At 42.1% G+C, this 18,839-nt stretch overlaps 1 protein-coding gene across 1 annotated transcript in view; it reads left to right on the top strand.

The window, feature by feature from the left end:
• The first annotated feature begins 1,170 nt into the window (after positions 1 to 1,170).
• The window catches only part of HS6ST3 (heparan sulfate 6-O-sulfotransferase 3), a 308,751-nt gene continuing 291,082 nt past the window's right edge, over positions 1,171 to 18,839 (top strand). Inside the window, exon 1 of the mRNA XM_057401143.1 lies at positions 1,171 to 1,937. Coding sequence (XP_057257126.1) covers positions 1,366 to 1,937 — 572 coding nt within the window. The 5' untranslated portion in view covers positions 1,171 to 1,365. The remainder of the gene's footprint in view (positions 1,938 to 18,839) is intronic.

Below are 18,839 nucleotides of genomic sequence, written 5' to 3'. Positions count from 1 at the left end.
TAACAGACATTTAAAAACACAGAGAACTCACCACAGACAAAACAGTGGGCTGTGTTTTTTTTTGACAAATCTCAGCTGTGACCCGTAAGCTGAATGTCACTGTGAGAGTGGTGAGGCACAGGGTGCCCGGACTTGTGGCTGCTCCATCCCTGGCAGTGTCCAAGGCCAGGTTGGACGGGGCTTGGAACAACCTGGTCTAGTGGAAGGCATCCCTGCCTGTGGCAGAGGGGCTGGAACTGGCTGAGCTTTAAGGTCCCATTGCACCCAAACCATTCTATGATTCTGTGAAGTCAGTAAACAGCACAGTTTCAGACAGAGGACTGTGGTAAATATGTTAAGGGGTGTGAAAAAACAACTTTTGAAAACTGAATAAATCAACTTTTGGGACTTTAATAAAGGGGAATTGATGTTACTGCCTCAGGGAGATAGCGTTCTGCAAAGAACACTGCGACTCCGTGCTTTGAAGACCGCAAGAACCAACAGCACTGCAGGTCATTGAATCTACAATTAATTAGCTGTGTAGTCATTACGTTGTCCAATCCAGTTATATGGAAAACACTGGGGTCATAAGCACGGGCTTGGAACTGCAGACAGTACAAACACGCACACAAACCCCAAGCCCAAATAACGGGATATTACTAAGTTTAAAATCAAAAAGCACACGTTACTTATTTCGGTGGCCTCGACGAACCGCACACGGGCCTGAAGGGGCGCGAAGCACCGGCAGGGGCCGGCCGGCCCGCGCCGCGCAACCCCTCCCGCGCCGCTTTGCGGCGATCCTTGACAGGAGCCCCGCTCACCTGGCGGAGCCCCCTCCTTAATCTCATTGGCTGCCTTTCGCTCCGCCCCCGGCTCCTCATTCGCTGCTGCTGCGCCTCTGCCCCTCCCCCCCCTCCCCCGTCACCCGCGCGCGATCCCTCTCCGTCCGATACCTGGAGGGGAGCGAGGAGCGACTCCCACCACCCCCGTTCACTCGCCGCACGCACTCATTGGCGGCGGATCCGGCGTGCTAGGCCCGGCCATTGGCTGCTCAAGCGGCCGGCTTTGCCCCGATTGGCTGGCGGGCGGGGGCCGAGCGGTGTGTTTGGGCTGGAGTTGCCGGCGGAGCGGACTCTGCGCGTGTAGGGCTCGGCGCGTGCCGGTTCCCGTCAGCCGAGGGGAGCGGGATGGCCGCCTCGGGCAGGCTGCGGCGCGGCGCGCTGCGCTGAGGGGAGCGGAGCCCGGCCCAGCCGCAGCTGCCTGCCACGACCATGCCGTCAGGAAGGGAGCCGGGAGACCCTCGGCTGCGGGATCCGAGCGGGGCGGCCGCCCTGTCAGCGCCCGGCAGCGCCTGATCCCGCGCCGCGCTGCCCCCCGCGCACCGCCATGGACGAGCGCTTCAACAGGTGGCTGCTGCCGCCGCTGCTGGCGCTGCTCTTCTTGCTCATCGTCTACCAGTATGTGTCGCCCGCCTGCCCCGGTGCCGCCTGCGCCCGCCGCCCGCCGGCCTCCGCCGCCCGCCGTGGGGGGGGCCCGGCGGAGCGAGAGGAGGGGGAGGCGGCAGCGGGTACCGCGGAGGAAGAGGAGGCGGCGGAGGCAGCGGCTTCCCTGCCGCGGCTGGTGGCCAAGTTCGCTTTCGCGCGGGGGGAGCTGTGTCGGCGCGTGCGGTTCGACATGCGGGGACGAGACGTAATCGTCTTCCTCCACATCCAGAAGACAGGCGGCACCACCTTCGGGAGGCATCTGGTGCGCAACATCCGCCTGGAGCAGCCCTGCTACTGCCGCGCCGGGCAAAAGAAGTGCGCCTGCCACCGCCCGGGCGGCGACAAGGACACGTGGCTCTTCTCCCGCTTCTCCACCGGCTGGAGCTGCGGGCTGCACGCCGACTGGACCGAGCTCACCAGCTGCGTGCCTGCCGCCATGGAGCGCCGCGGCTGCGCCGGCAACCGCACCCTCAGGTAAGTGCCGGCCGCGGAGCTCGGCGGCTGTGAGGAGCGGTCGGGAGAAATGAATAAATAAGTGATGGTTAAAAAAGCCTATCTCCCAGAGGAGGGTCTAGTTTGGGCTGTTTCCCGCCCTGACTGTTAACTGTAATGCGCTCGCTTCGCCTGAAACTTGTGCTGATTCCACCCAGCGCATATACATACGCCTTTTGCACAGGGTAGCGCGAGAGAAACTCTGCTGGGGCTTATTATGCAAGTTTCTCCTGTCTGTATGTTGTTCGGAAACTTGTTTTTAACAAAGCGTTACACTCTTCTGCATAAGAAGAGTGCCTCTGCAGAATCTAGTGGATGGCTGCAGCTGCCTGTGTGGTATAATAGCGGAGTCTGAACTGTCCGGAAGCCCTTAAACTCTCTTTCCCTGTGTTTCTTGTTGGCAGATAGGCTGGTTTTCTGCTTGCTGCTGTGTACTGATAGCTCGCTGTATGTGAGAGCTGAGAGTCAGGAGGCGATGTGTGCTCAGGCTTTGAGCAGGGAGCGCAGTATTAGGGAAAAAATAACACTGTTCTGTTGATGATGTGACGACAGGGGAAAACTTCTGAATGTCATGTGCATGCTGCCTCTCTGCGTTTATCTTGTATTGTGCTTGTGTTTCGCAAAAGGTCTTGTCGGTGGAAATGTGGAAATTGTGGAAACTGCGGAAGTGGAAAGGTTGTCAGATGGGTAATCTCGGTACGAGATAGCTCTAGGTGATTCAGTAAATTTTGGGGTTTGTTCTGATTTATTTGCCATTAAAGCAGATGTTCAGGCTAATATTAGATCCTCTCTATCTGTATGATAGATTTTGACTGTGTGTAGTGAGAAGTTATGAGTTGAATTCTCGCTTAAACCTTTGCAATGCAATGATACGACTGTAACTTCAACAGCTGGAAAATTGTTAGGAAAACCAGTTGGTTTTGGTTTTGTTTTTTTTTTTTGTGTTATAGTTTCCGGATAACTTACTCTTCGCTGTCCATCTTAATTGCATGATTTGGCAAAGTTTAACTTTTCATTCAGTAGGACCACTCTTACGTGTTTGTGCCTTGTAATTTAAGAACACACACAGTCCATGGTGTACATGGACTCATGTTAACAGGGTCTGTTCATCAAGATGATAAAATTGATTGTTGTGGCAATTCGAAGGTTATTTAACATGAACCTTTCTTCGTTCCCTCTCATATAGCAAAGCTAGTCCCATTAGCATGACTCCAGTCAGTATAATTTGAATTTGTCATTGATGGTTGTGGGCTTGGACTGTACTTGCAGAATACTGTTAAGGTAGTTCACACAATTTTGTGTAAAATGTTTAGCTGGAGATAAGTGTACATATTGGTGTGCTAATGGAAGAGAGATGCTGTGAATGTCTTGAAACACAAAATCACTTGGTGTTAACTGTACAGCTTTAAGGAGTAATCAGTAAACTTGTAATGTTAACCAGGGACATAAGAAGGAAGAGTAATATTCATGGAAGTGTCTGAAAATACATAATTTGCCACTGAAGTCCTTTTTCCTCTCTTGTGAAAAATATTAGGAAGAAAATAACAGTGTTAAATGGAATTGCAAAGTTCACAAGTAGGCATTAAAAGTGGAGTAGTGGTCTCAGTGCTCTTAAATAAAAACATCATTATGTGAACTAAACTTAAAACTTTGAATTGAATTACAAAGCAGGTCATAGTGACTGGTGGATAATTACTGATTTTTCGATTGAAGGCAGAAATGTGACATTTCGCCATCACAACTTGGTACTGCTTTCTTAAACATTTGTTTAGTTAGTGAATGATTTGGTTAGTGTGACATTGCACTTCTTGGTTATTGATTCAGAGAACTTCCCTTTGTCTCATTGGTCTTTATGTAAGTGAGGAAAGTGCTATGAATAATTATTTGTTGCATTGTTTTATTACCCATTGCTTCTTGTATTACCTTTTCACTTTCCCCTTTATTTTGTCTCAATAATCATGTAGCTTGACTTAAGCTTTTCAAGGAGCTGTAAAATGAATCAGATAACCCCAAAGTACGGTTTGTCTCTGCTGTGAATATCTTTGCTCCTGGTAAAGTTGGCGTCAAGCCTAAACTACTCTGCTGGAGTACTGTACTATTAGAGGCATGCATCTAAGCCTTTTTTTTTAAATGTTTGAACTGAGAATTGAGAATGAGAAGACTATATGTCGAAAATAGGCAAGAAACTAGCATATGTGTCTAACATAAAACGTACTGATTATTTTTAAGTCATCCTTTAAAGCTTCTGAATGTATTTGAGACATTAGCATTCATTGAATAGCTCAACGTTTCTACTTTCCAGCTGTGGAGTCAGAAAATAAGGCTAAATTGGTTAAATATCTGACAATGAGTTTTTCCTGAGCAGGACATGCTATGTTATGAATTTGGTGCCAAGGTATTAGATCTCTTGTGCCATGTATTTGATGAAGTGAAGATGCTGTTAAGTGTATTTTGGATTATTTTTTGTTTCTCCTCATAGCAGGAGAAGCAAAAAATCTGGATTTTCTTCAGATCTCTATTTATGTAGCCTGTCTTTTGCTACATAGAGGAAATAAGGGAAAATTTGCTTCTTACATGGCTGGTAATAGAGTAATGCAAGTAAAAAAATTAAACAAGTGGCTCTCAGAAGTATTTTCTTTGCTATTTTGTTGTGAACAAGTTAGATTAAGTCCTGCCTTTTAATGCAGGTCTTTAGAAGAGTTCACGAAGAAACTAGAATTCAGGGGGGAAGGGGTTAGCTGGCAGGGAAAGGAGGGAGTGGATGATTCTCCCAAGGGTCTTAGAAGGTATGAGAAGCACTACTTTACCTCACCTCACCCTGAGGGTCTTTGTCTTTCATGGACAGTGTGTTTAAAGATGTTCTACTTCTGAAATCTCCTCAGGGTTTTAGAGAGACTTCATCCCATTTTTTGTGTTTCTGATGTTGGTGTCTTGAAATCTCAGGTCCCAGGAAACAATGTGGGAGAAATTGCTGCTGTGCCCCAGCAATTTGAACTTCTTAAAGCCCAAGCGCCAGTTCTGACTTAGGTCTCACTGGACCTTTACCTCTGCCTGAGTGAATGGTATGAAGTGTTCTCTGTGCTCTCATCCCACCTTAGGTACTTCAGTAGGAAAATTTGTTTGTCAATGTGTTGGATGCTGTTGTGAAGTTGTAGAACTCTCTTTCTTGGTGAGAATCAAAGTTACCCTTTTGAATGTCATTACTTAAAAAAAACCCAACAAAACAAAACCAGCAATCAAACCAACAATTTTAGACTTTATTTCTTCAAACACTTGCATGTTTTAATTTTCAGGATGCAAGATGTTCTGCTGAAATACCTGCTAAAGTGTTTACAGAGCCAGGCTATTAACTTTTCATACTGACTTATGGCTTTCACTTTTACAGGAGTTCCTGTCTGGATAGTGAGGACATGGGGAAGGGCATGCAGCTGATGCAGTTTTAAATTAAATTCTTACTAGCACAGTTTTCAGCTCATCATTTCAGATAATTACTGTTATCCAAGCAGTGGGACTTTTCCCATGAAGATGCAGTCAGGTTCACTTGGAAGTTCTTGCATCAGTAGGATAGCCCTCCATAACATTTAACAACAGAGTTACTGCTATGCACTGTGTCTACAACTTGGGTTATTTACTTTGCCTCACAAAAATGGCTGCTACAAAAAAAAGTAACTGAAACTGGGGTGTAATCCTTTTTTAAAGGAACAGTCTTTTGTGCGTTTGCTTTGCCCTCTCAAAGTCATTGAGGTTGATGATGCTTGTGTCTAGCTCCACCTCTGGAACTTGGCTTTCCTTCTGAGGTGCCAAGAAGCTGAGACTGAGGAGCCTTAGCCAACATTGCTTGAGGAAAGAAAGGGAAAAGAAATGTTGTTAGATGTCTAACCTGGGATGTGGGGAAGAGTTGGTCTCAAGTCTGAGGAAGTGACATTAGGCCAGTTCGGTAGACAGCGGGAAGAAACAGAGTAATATGAGCAGCCATTTGGGGGGGTTTAAGGTATGTCCAAAACCTGCTGAACTGTCTTCTGGGGGTGCATTTCTTCCTTTCACTGATTGCAAGGGATGATTGGAAAGGCTAATGTGGGCTTGTTGTCTAAAACTAGATGAGAAGAATTCAATGTCTGATGTTGCAGAGATGTTGTCTGTCTGTTAGGTTACCAGGTAAAATTTGGTGTGTGAGACAGGGCTGGCTTTGCCTCTCTACTGTATGTGTGAGGGATTGAGAGGGGATCTTAGAAGTCCTAATCAAGGCACACTTTTCTCCCTTGCCGGTGTGCCTGCAATATAATTAATAATTATTCATTATTATTTATTACAAGTTTGATTAAACCAGGAAGGTTATCTTTTAAACTACACACTTGAGAGAACACTGCATTGAAAGTGTTGTCTAATTTTCTTATTTGAAAATGGTGAAATCAGACTAATTCTGTAAACCTCATGAGCTTTATTATCAGTGCACTTTAGTCTTTGAAACTATTGATTTTCATTAATTTGCTCCCATTATACTCTCCATTTCCTCATGTCTGCTTAACTTACTGTGTGCTCTGTTATTCTATAGGAGTATAAATCAGCAGTAAACCCATGAGTCATGGAATTGGGAGAGTTGAATAGAAACTATTAGTAGGATTTCTTTCTTCTTATGCAATCCTTTGTTTGACTATTGAGTGTTTTTTAAAGCTCTAGCAATAACAGAGGGTAAAATGGACTCTTGTTTTTTGCAGCCCTGGTAACTATGGTCATCATAAACATGGAAGAGGGTTAATTGAAAATTAAGACTCTGCTGGAGGTAGGGGGAGAAGAGAATAAGAAGTCACAAATGTTTAAACAAAAACAACAACAACAAAAACCAACAACAACAAAAAAAAAAAACAAAAAAACCCACAAAACCCAAAACAACCAGAAAGCCCAACACATTCTCTAGAACTTGAACCCATTCCTAGTGATACACCCATAACTTATCTAGGATACCTTAGTATCCTCTACTGAAATGAATGTTAGAGCCAGTGAGCTCTGTAGAGTTGGGTTTTTTTATTTGTTTGTTTGGGCTTTTTTAATACAAATGTAAGGAGCAAGAAGTATTAAACAGTTTGCTATGGTCATGGTACTGATGGTGTGGCAGTTTTCTTTTCTTAACTGTGTCCAGTGCTGGATGCTTTAAAAGAACCTTGGTAATCTGCTCAAGGGTTTCACTGTCCTTACTGTTGGAAAGTGGTGTGTCTCCCCCCAGTGCTTGGTGTGGATCTTATTAATTCCAATTTTAAGCCTATTGCATCTTCTGTTTTTTGAGAAACAGAATAAATTGATCCCCTTTTCTTTGCAGTAGCTTGCTGAGTACTTTGGTTCTTAGGAAGCCCTCTTTCAACCCTCCTTTAAAAAGTACGCAGATCCAGCTCATTCTGTATTTATTGTAGGCCATTCTTCATGTTCCTCCTCTTCGGATTTGTCAGTTGGTTTCTTGAAAATTGATGCTTCAGTGGAGGGTCCAGTATTTCATCTATAAGTGTAGTGCAGAGTGAAGCAAAAAAGATGACTTTGCTTATTCTGAAAGCTGTCCTTGTTCCACACTTCAGTGTTTTGCAGTTTCCTAACACTGACTGTTCAACTTGGGATTTAGACGCTATTCATTTTCTTAAAGACTACTACTTATATTTTCCTTGTAAGAGTTTTGTGCTCATCCCCACTGGATATCATTCCTCTTTTGTCAATTTCTTTAATTTGTAAAATTGACTCAGATTTTGATTTTGTCATTCCTAGCTTTTCATCATTGGCATATTTAATAAATGCATTTTGTATTCAGCATCTACATTGTTGATGCAAACATTGAACAGAATGAAATCCTTTTGTGATAAAGCTTTTGTTTCATAAAGCTCTTAGAAGTGCTTTCCAGGGAGTTTTCCTTCCTACTGTTCCTATTCAAAGTCAATTGCTGTATTTTAGAGGGAAGTTAGACTGATTTGATCCAGCTTGTTTGAGATAGCAATGCTACCTGCTAATCTCTTCTATGCTATGAAAGATAACTTGTCTTAGAACATGTGGCAGCAGCTAGCAACTCTCCTCAGCTGCTTTGTGCACTGTACTTGTCTCTTGTGAGATTTTTCTCTGCCCAGAGTCACAGACAAATGATTGATGGAGATGGAACTTTTCAGCATCAGGGTTGTCACAGCCGTGGAAAACTTCTGACCCAAAGCTAAGTCTTGTCTTCAGACTTCTGATGCTGCTGCAGTAAACCTCGGCAGGTTGCCTGAAGGAAGGACTAGAGCTCATGTTCATGTAGATGGTACTGATGAAATGGTAGTCAGCACTACTCAATTGAGAATGGATTGTGCTGACCACTGTTTCACACATCCTTATAATTTGCAGATAGATTTATAATTTACAGATATCTGTGAAAGGTAGTAAGTTTTGAGACAGGGAGGTGCATGTGATGAAAATGATCACCTGAGCAGCAGTTCTAGTTGTCTGTAAGAGAACTTAGTGATTTACCCAAGCAAATTTGGTTGCTCTTTCATGCAAACCTTGCTGCTTTCTTCTTAATCTAGCTTCATGTATCATGAAGGTTTTATTTTTTTTCAGCTTCTTCTGGTATTTTATACTGGAAAATAGGCTGTCTAATAAGATTTTATTTAAAATAAGGATCTATTCTCTTCTCTTGTAGGAGCAATGCAGAGGAACCCTTAGGGAGAAAACAAAAGTGAAGTGTCAGTAGCAGCCCCTTGGGCTGTACAGTGTTATAAGGCACAGCAGCTGTTTTAACTCTCTTGTATTACTAAGATGGTTTTTAATTTCTTTTAACTACTTGCCTAATTTAGAGTAATTTCCAATCCTTCTGAATAGGATATTGCTTGAATCCTTACGTAGCTTTGGGGTATGTATTGGTTTTAGGTGGAATAGGAAAAGTTACTGTGTGAGTGGGAAAAGTTGCTGTGTAATGCCATTACGCTGATAAAGATTAAACCTGTAGACCCAGATGGTGGCAAAAATAAGGATAAAATTGTGAGCTTTTCCTTTTCCTTTTTTTTTTTTTTTTGAGAACTCTGTGAGGAGTAAGAAAATCTTTGCCAGCTCAGCTCCAGTGACCACGAAGCTCAGTGGAAAATGTAGAAAGCTGGTCAGTCGAACTCAATGATAGCCCCCCTGGGGTGTGCTGGCAGTTTTCATGTGTTGCCTTCTAAGGCAAAAAGGGTAAAAAGCATTTCCTCCCAGAGTCTGGTGCAGCCATGGTAATAAGTGAGCTAATAATGTAAAGACTCTGCTGTTCTCTGTGCCGAATGAAATCCAATAAAAGGGAGGGAACCCATATTTAATGGATTTACTATTGCATTCAACTTGCTGCCTGTTTTCTGGCAGTATTTATAGCCTAAATTTCTAGTGCTAAAGTATGTTGGATGTCTTCAGGTTCCTGGTTGCCGTAGAAGTAACTTAGAGTTACGTTATTGCTGAACAACGTTTCCAGACACTGTGTAGGAGGCTGATTGTATGAATGAAGGGTCTAATTTGGACTGCTGTTACGATAAATGATTCAGCTTTGAATCAACTACGAATTTAGGGGGAAAAATTAACAACAAAGTATTTTGGGATTTTGTTCAAGACGGCATGGATCTTCTTTCAGAACAAATTCTAAAGTGGCAAAATTAGTAACTCTTGAAGTAGTTGTTGTCTGTTACATGATCAGTGCTTCAGATTTAAATGTGTATTGACTAAAAAAGTATAAAATGTGTTCTGGCAAGGATAGGTCCTTTTGTCTTCAAGCTCTGAAGGCTTTGGTTCTGCTACGAAGCTTGCTATTATGTACACTTCTACAGAGATCTGAGTTTGGCCCACAGCTTAAAGTCATCTTAGAAGAAGGAGGAGGGGGCGAATGGCTTTAATTAATTATTTAAACTTAATATACTAACTCTCTTATTTTCTTTAAAAAAAGTAATCTGTTAGAAAATGTTCGATGCAGAGTTGATTTCAGATGTATCAGAAATGTTGCATTAATATAGTTATATGTCAGTTGTGAAAGTGGATAATTAATGCAGGTTGAAGCGTGGCTCTGAGTGTCTACAAACTGAGAGGGATGCCAAACATACTGGCTTAGTAAGGGGGAAACTTTGAAGAATGTATGAAGAATAATGTTGGGATGGAGAAAGCAATGACCAGATGCAACTTCAGTTTCCAAAGTCAAAGTATTAAAGGGTTGCTGAGACAAACCATGATATTCATAATTGACTTGAGTATACTTCCCAGTTCTGTGAAGTAAATTGATGAGATGTCTGGCTGTGGGGTTTCTGGTGCTGTTTGGTGTGGGAAGGAGATGGCCCTCCAGGGTGTTAGAGTATGCAGAGGAGCTGACCTCTCTGAGACCAGTTACTTTCTGCAAACAAATAACCTTGAAAGTGAGCTGAGTGAAAAAAGGAGGCATACTGGTCAAAACACAAATCAAAAATACATTTTTTTTGTTCTCAAATTGTCATCTAAAGTCTAATGTCAGTGGAAAGAGCTTACTGACTTTCAAATCTTTATTTCTAAGACTTGAGCACATTATGCTTTTAAATGTATGTTAAATGAAATTTTAGAGGTGGTAAGGTAGGGAAAAGCTTAATCATTTTTTCTCTTTTTTTTTCCCCCCCCTTTGCCCGGGTAGCCTATTTCTGAATTGTTTTTTTGAGCTGGCTTTTGTTTAAGTAGCAAATACTTTTGTATCTCAGTGTTTGTGTATTTTCACACTTGAAAGTAGCTATTTGCAATTATTTACTTTATTTCCATGTGTCTTTGCACACAGCCTGTGGCTGGGAATGTGTAGGTAGGTGGAATAGCGACTGATGGTGTTTGCTTGAGGAACCCCTCAGAGGAAGAGGGTAAAGAAAAGAAGCAGCATAGGAATAAGCTGTGAGCCCAAAGTGAGAGTGAAGTCTGGAAGACGGCAGAAGAACGCAGGGAGCAGAAATAAAGCTACAATCTTGAGAGGTGAAGGAAGGATCAAAATCTGAAATTTGAAAGGTGTTTTGTGTGTTTTGTTTTGTTTTGGTTGTGTTCTCCCCCCCCCCCAAAAAAAAAAACAAAAAACAACAAACAAACCACAACCAACTTGTTTGAGGGTTTAAAGCTCTCCCTATATTCTTTTATACTTGCTGGAAGAGAAAGACATGTACATAATGAGAAAATTCAAGCACAAGCTAGTTTGAGATCCTGTCCTACATAGGTCTTTTATTATTTTGACACAGGTTTCTTAAGTCAGGTAAGTTTTGTAATAAGAGACACAAATGTTAAACTAAGCATCTTCAGCTCTTACACTATAAATCCCCAGTAGCACAGTTGTCAGGTAATATTTTCATCTTTTAACTAGACCTTAATATTTAGTGGTGGGAGTAGGACCATTATTTTCTGAGAAGCTTCAGATATGAGTGATGAATAACTTCTATAACTGCAAAAACTTCCATGTTTTCATGCCAGAAAAGCCTCTATCAGGCTAAAGCTGTATCTTTTCTGTTGCTGACTTAACAAGGTTCAGATGAGATGAGTAGCTTTTATGAAGTATTTTATGTTGTTCTCTACTAGTAGTCATTTGGATTTATTACAGAGTTATGTTGGTAGGAAGGGGCCTCTGGCAGTAATTTAGCTCAACCCCCTGCTCACAAGTCGGCCTGTCTAGAGCAGGTAGCTGTACGCGTTGCCCAAAAATTGTAACTCCAAAGATGGAGTTATAGAAGGCCACGGTGTCTGTGAGCAACCTCTTCCAGTGATGAACTACCCTCATCAGAAGAGAGCTTCTCTTCTCACCTAGCTGAAATTTCCCATCGTTCAACTTAATTTCTTCCTCATGTATCACTGCATCCAAAAAGAGTCTAGATACAAATTCTCTATACACTTTCACATGAAAATTGAACAGACCACTTACTAAGCTACTGTGGAAAAACCTCAAATAATTAGTTTGTGTGTGTATATGTATGTGTATGTATTTCACTTCTTTTTTTGTGAAGTAAAGGTTTAGAGTCCCTACTTACAGCCTTGTGTTGCAAACTTCATCTCAACTGTGTTAAAGTTGCCATGCCTTTTTTTGTCAAGCTTTTAAAACCTGAAAATGCCCATTGAAATGGTTTCCTCCACATAGAAAATGTAGCTAAAGGAACTGAAAATAAACTGAAAATAGTTTTTTTGGAAAAAAAGCCCACGCCCTCTGTAATACATCAGCTCTTCAGCAAGTCTTTTTCTCTTTTGATCTCAGGTCTCCTGCATCTGCTGGCAAAAGCTGGTGGGTCAATGAACATGTAAATGTATGCTGGGTTTTATAGCGTTGCCTGTGACTTATGCAGATTATTTCGGTATTAGTGTATCTCTCTTTTTTCATTTTGATTAAATTGTCAGATACCTGACAATGGGATAAAGAATCCTGTTGTGATACAGGTCAGTGGCAGGCATCTGAACTGCTGCTGGGCATTGCTATAGAGTAATAGTAAAACTGATGGACTGTGTCTGACTAACAGATTGAGTAGGAAGCTGAAGTGCGGCCACACAGAACTGCAGCTTTGATTAAGAGAGCAGTAGGAATGGTGGATGTTTATCATTCTTGTTTCATGCTCTGTTACTTGTTACTCTGTTACTTGTAGCTCAGTCCAAAGTAGTAAGTAGTTCCAAAGAAAATATTAAGAATAAACCCAAACAAAACAAGGGAAAGTGTAGAGTCCTGCATCTGGGCAGGAACAACCCCAGGTTCCACTATAGGTTGGGGAACGACCTGTTAGAGAGCAGTGTAGGGGAGAGGGACCTGGGGGTCCTAGTGGACGACAGGATGACCATGAGCCAACACTGTGCCCTTGTGGCTAAGAAGGCCAATGGCATCCTGGGGTGTATTAGAAGGGGGTGGTTAGTAGGTCGAGAGAGGTCCTCCTTCCCCTCTACTCTGCCCTGGTGAGACCGCATCTGGAATATTGTGTCCAGTTCTGGGCCCCTCAGTTCAAGAAGGACAGGGACCTGCTGGAGAGAGTCCAGCGCAGGGCAACAAAGATGATTAAGGGAGTGGAGCATCTCCCTTATGAGGAAAGACTGAGGGAGCTGGGTCTCTATAGTTTGGAGGAGACTGAGGGGTGACCTTATAAGTGTCTATAAGTATATAAAGGGGGAGTGTCACGAGGATGGAGCCAGGCTCTACTCAGTGGCAAACAATGATAGGACAAGGGGTAATGGGTACAAACTGGAACACAAGAGGTTCCACTTAAACTTGAGAAGAAACTTCTTCTCAGTGAGGGTGACGGAACACTGGAACAGGCTGCCCAGGGAGGTTGTGGAGTCTCCTTCCCTGGAGACATTCAAAACCCACCTGGACACATTCCTGTGTAACCTTATCTAGGTGTTCCTGCTCCGGCAGGGGAATTGGACTAGATGATCTTTCGAGGTCCCTTCCAATCTCTAGCATACTGTGATACTGTGAAAACATAAAAATCAAGTGAATTAGGAAAAATTTTTAGCGAGGTCATTGTAATTGTATTGTTGTTTTAAACAACATCACAAGTTTTGTATCATTGCAGGAGCAAAATTTGTTACTGTATGGGTAGAGGATTTTCACTTTGTGCCATTTGTTAGCTAAACAGAAGAGTCTAAAAGGACATATGGAAAAGGAAAGCATCTCTTCCATGATCACGTTTTCAGTTTGGGTGGTTTTTGTTGAATTTTTTTTCCTTTCGTCTATTACCCAGGTTACATCCTACACTTCTTATTTACCTTCTTGTCAGCTGGATGTTGCCCTTCTCCCACATTGCTGTCCTTCCTATCTTGCTAGCTCTTTTGCCTTTGTTTTATATGTTTTTCTTGTGCGATTTGCATTCCATTTGTGTGGTACCTGCTTGCTTAGTGTACAGAACGAGCTGGTTGGAGTAGTGCTCATCTCTGCTCTGCTTGTTTAGCAAGCTGCAGGCTTGAATTGTTCAGCTCTGTTGAGCTTGTCTGCCCTGCTGAGGTTCTAAGGGGCTTTTGGATTTTTAGCTGTTTGGCCTTGCAAGGAGTAACATAATTGACTACTTCAGTCTGTCCCACATTCTTTAGTTTATTGTTTGCTCTGTTGCTAGTAGTACACAAAAACTTGTAAGGAAAAATACCTGTTCTCTTCCTCTCACCTGAAAAGACAGGACAGAAAAGATGCATTTCTGTGTGACTCCTGTTTCTATCTGCTCCCTTTAGGCTGCTGTTTTATAATTGCTCCCTTTGATATGTATTAAGTTTCTCCTAGGATAAAGTATTAAACAATTGCAAGAAGTTTCTGTGGCACATGCCCCAGTCTTTGCTCTACAGTTTCTTGGAGAAGAGGGTATTTAAGATTAGAATTGACAAGAGTTGGCAGAAAAATTTCATGCTTCACCATCAGCTGTCGGTTGGCGGTACTGAAACCCAGCTCTGCAGTGTGAGCCACAAGCTCAGGAAGGAGGGGAGTCCTTCCCAGCAGGGGAAGGAAGGTAGATAAGTCCCGGCTTCCTAGCTTTGTCCCCCTGCCACAGACAACAAGAAGGAAGGTTGCTAATGCTGCTGTAACCTAGGGAAAAAAGGTGATGGTTTGATGGGACTAGCAAGGTATGAAGAGGAGAATTTAGATACAAATAGTGGGGGAGGTATCCCTGGGGTACACAGAGAGAAAAGTGATTTTATGATAGGAGCGTTAAGAAGGAGATCCAAGTAGAACATCTGTTTGCATCAAAACATAGGAATGCACATAGGTCTACCAAGCGTGTTTTCAGCAGGTGTTTTGGCTCTGTGGTGGCTTGTTGAATCTCAGTGGTCAGATTTTAATTGCTTTTAAATTTTTGCGAGCTAATTTTGAGCAGTTAAGTTATACTTTTTGTTATCTTTAATAAAGATTTGTTTGCTTTCCATTTCTTGAATTCCCATCTAGTATCTGAATTCTTTTTTTTTTTTTTTTTTTCTTCCCTCTGCAATCATGGGCTAGAAACTAAGAGGAACAGCAGATCATGAAAAATGATAAATGTTATGTCTAATTCCAGGACCTGGAGCCCCGTGAGCAATGTGCTATATAAATGAAGAGAAACTGACTTTATTATGTGGTTGTTTTCCTTCTCTCCTTTCTCTTTGGAGCCCTTTCATTCTCTTCTGACCTCTCAGTTGTATGGTCAGCCTAGACCTGCATGGTAGTGGCAGTGGCTGCAGCAATGATTGATGTGAAGGCTAAATGGCTAGGTACAGTTAGCGAGTATTTCATGAAGCAGTTAGTCCACAAATCTGAAGATGGAGAAGCAGTTTATGTGGTTTTGACCATTGCATGCAGGATCTGGTTGAAAGTTTTACTCTCAAATAGTGTCTTATAAAATGTGTTTAAATCTCTTATAGGATCAAGCACTACTACATGTGAAAATCCCTGCTTTAGGGGTTTTGTTTTTTAGAGAAAACTACTTAAAATGAAAAAGCATATTAAAGGCAATTTCTAAAAGTAAAATCCTTGCAAGTGGCATGGGAACTACATGAAAATGCCATGTGGGAGTCTGGGAGAAAATGCATACATCCATCGAAGATAACAAGGCTGAAAAGAAACCAGCATGGCATAGCAAACAGCAGAGTAAGAGAGGTAAACAAAGCAGTCTTCACCATCTTTTAAAAGGTCAGGTTTTGTCTGCAAGAGCAAAGTACAAAGGTTCTGAAGTTCTGGCAGGATAAGGTAAAAATGTAGTACAGCTAAGGAAAAAGTTTGAGGAACAATTTGCAGAACCATTGCAGAAGGTATAAAATTAATATTTTTGAAACATGTTTGGAACAAGAAGCCTGTTAGGAAATGCGTAGGACTAATAGATAATCTCTCCTTTTATCCCCAGATTGGAAATAAAGCTCTATTGGTTTACCTCTTGCATGTGTGTTTATCTTTGACCTTTGAAGAAGTTCTGATCTGGAGCCTTCCATTATGAAGAATGTATCAAAGTTTTAGATTAGACATGAAGAAGAAGTTCTTTACTGTGAGGGTGGTGAGGCGCTGGCACAGGTTGCCCGGAGAAGCTGTGGCTGCCCCATCCCTGGCAGTGTTAAAGGCCAGGTTGGATGGGGCTTTGGGCAACCTAGTCTAGTGGAAGTCTCTGCCCATGGCAAGGGGGGTTGGAACTAAATGATCTTTATGGTCCCCTCCAGTCCAAACCGTTCTGTGATCGCTCCTCTTCAGATTGATCTGGAAGGAGGTGAGGTGTAGAAAAAGGTGACAGATTTAGTTGTGAGATGGCTGGTCATCAGAAATGTCTACTGGACCCTTGTTTTAGGAGTGCACAAGGGAGGACTGGTAGAGAGAGAAAAAATACATGGGATGCACTGCATTGTAAACACGAGTGGATTGCTGTGGTGGAATCAGAGCAAATGGGGGTAAGGCTGTGGGTGCTGCTGAGAGACAGGGGCCTTTGTCAACAGAAACTGGCTGCGAAGGAGCAGCCGAAGGATACATGTGGCTGGGCAGTGAAGTTGATCAGAGACTGACAGTTTTTGAGAGGAGGTCTGAGAACTGGTAACAATTTTATGTATTTAACAGGCAATTCAATCCAAATTAAACTGCCCTCCATAGAACACAGAGGTAGGGTAGAAGCCTATTGCACTTTACAGCTTTTAAAACTTACAGAAGGTGATCCTAATATATTTTTTCCTGTCTTCAAAATAACAGAAATCCTTGAACTCTTAGCAGTTGGCTGTCCAAAACTTGCACATTAAGAGAGTCCTTTTAGGTCAATTTCATTTTGAGAGTCATTGTTAGAAAACCAGTTTATAAATAATAGCAGTAAAATCCTTGTAACTTTTCCAAATAAATGCAAACTCTTGAGGGAAGGAGGCAAGAGGTTTCTGCATGCCCTAATTCATTGATGCCTTACAGGTACTTGGTTTGCTGTATCAGTTTCAAGTTTCTTGGCCATAGTTGCCCATATAGCACTCAAACTGAGACTTATGCAGACACTTGGATTGCAGTAGATGGATTTATAAATCCAATGAATCAAAATAATCATCATGGAATTCAGTAAACTGTGTGTGAAATTTCTGTGAGCAGCATGTATATGCACCTTTTAATCTTTCCCATAATGAAAAGGCATTTTTGGCTTGATGAAATGCAGGTATGACAAGTACTTGCACATAAAAAGATGTGCTTGGATACATCTGCTATGGTAAATCCCATTCAGCTGAAGTTCTGAATCTGCTAATTCTGACAGCTTTCCATTCAGTGGTAAAACTGTTAGGAGAAGTACATATGGTAGCAATGCTTAGAAATACTACCTGTGAGTTCTTAAATGTGTATAAAGCAAAGAAATCCTTTACCTTCGTTTGGCATTTTTAAGATAAACTACACTGGCTCTTGAAACTGTAATTTTAAATCTTTGATTTTTCTTCTTTCTTCCCCCCTCAGAAATGCAGTGTAATCTCTTAGGACCCTGAATCAGACAGCGGATTTAGGTGGAATTACTTCCTCTATGCATCCCCATCTCTGTTTTTATATTGAGCATGCTAAAAAAGACTAAACTTTTTAATCCCTGAAAGTGAAGTCTTGATTAGAACACAACAAATCTGACCAGGATGAAACCAGAAAAGCTTCAGGGTGAGGGAGAGTTATGAGGCTGAAAAACAAATTACTGCTTGCTTCACTTGTCATTCAAGTGTGTTGGCTTTTCCTTAGTCCTTCTTTCAAACCCTGTCCCTCTCCCAGAGGTTGCTCAGCTTAAGCAATCTGTATTTTTCCATCTTGAGATTTTTCCTCAAATTCCTGAGAAAGGTCTCCTTGTTCAGTCACCTTTTGAGGCTTGCCTGTGGTTCTGCTTTCTGAAGCTGTCAGGAACACTGTCAGTCTTAGCTGCCCTGTAGCTTCCATACTTGCCATCTGTCTCTCTCTGTCACTTGCGTGGTGCTTTTCTATATTTTTAATGGCTAAGAGTGCTCAGTGTTCAGGGAAGAAGTCTCCTTTCTTCCCTAGTCTCCTTTCTTCTCCACCAACTCCTTTCTTTGTCACATGACATTTGGTGAATTGCAGGAGTTTTATATAAAAATGTAACCTCATGAAGCAGTGAAGATATCAAATTCTGTAAAGCATGAATATGAGTTCATATATTTTTAGTGCGGCGTTAAGTGTGGATTTACTACGCTCCTATTCTCTTTTGTGCTAGCCCTCAGATGCTTGCTCTCAACCATTTATACTGGTTACACACAGCAAAATAGTGTTTGTTTAGTCTCAGTATTCTCCAAGTGGCTTCACTTTTTTTTTTTTTTGCAGCTAAGTGTGTTGTTTTTCCTTTGTAACTTTGATCAAAGCAGGTAGGCTTTCTTCAGATTATGACAGCTATTATTCCTGTGCACCTTTTGTATTGTTCTGATATCTAGGTGTATGTATTTGGAGAGAAGAGCCAAGAAGTGTATTGTTAAGAAGGACTTTCTACAAAAAAAAAATAAGTCCTTAGTGTTTTGGAAGTGTGTAGTAAGAAATTTTAAGCTAATGACGTCTCATTCAGTTTATTTGCTGTTGAAAGCAGATTGAGACTAATATCAGCGCTGTTAAAACAGAAGTTGATTATTATTTTCTTATATAAAGCCGACTGGCTACTCACAGTGTGAAAAAGGGAGTGCTAAGAACAGTGTTTCTTAGCTTGTATGGTACTGTGTGTCTGTGTGTCTCTCTTAAGCTGAATCACCACCCACAGGGTGAACAGCCAAGGAAGGGCTGATGGAGGAGCAGCTCCAGAGTTGGAGAGTCAGTAAAAGGCTTCTTCAAGTTTCCTGGGATCTTAGATTTGAAAATCCTTGCTTTATGTCCTCTTGCTCATATGTACTACCGTCATTAATGATCATTTTGGATGTTAATAGCAATGATGGTGTAATGACACTCTAAACCCTTTTTCCTTGATGTTAGTGAAAGCGCATTTTGTACCTGCAGTTGATGGTATGAATGTCTAGTGCTTC

This window comes from Pezoporus wallicus, unplaced genomic scaffold (assembly GCF_028554395.1).
Source record: "Pezoporus wallicus isolate ANWC-B61680 ecotype Strahan unplaced genomic scaffold, APGP_CSIRO_Pwel_v1 contig_6944, whole genome shotgun sequence".
Taxonomy (NCBI): domain Eukaryota; kingdom Metazoa; phylum Chordata; class Aves; order Psittaciformes; family Psittacidae; genus Pezoporus; species Pezoporus wallicus.
Note: the sequence above shows the minus strand (reverse complement) of the source record. Positions and strands in the feature narration are given on the sequence as shown.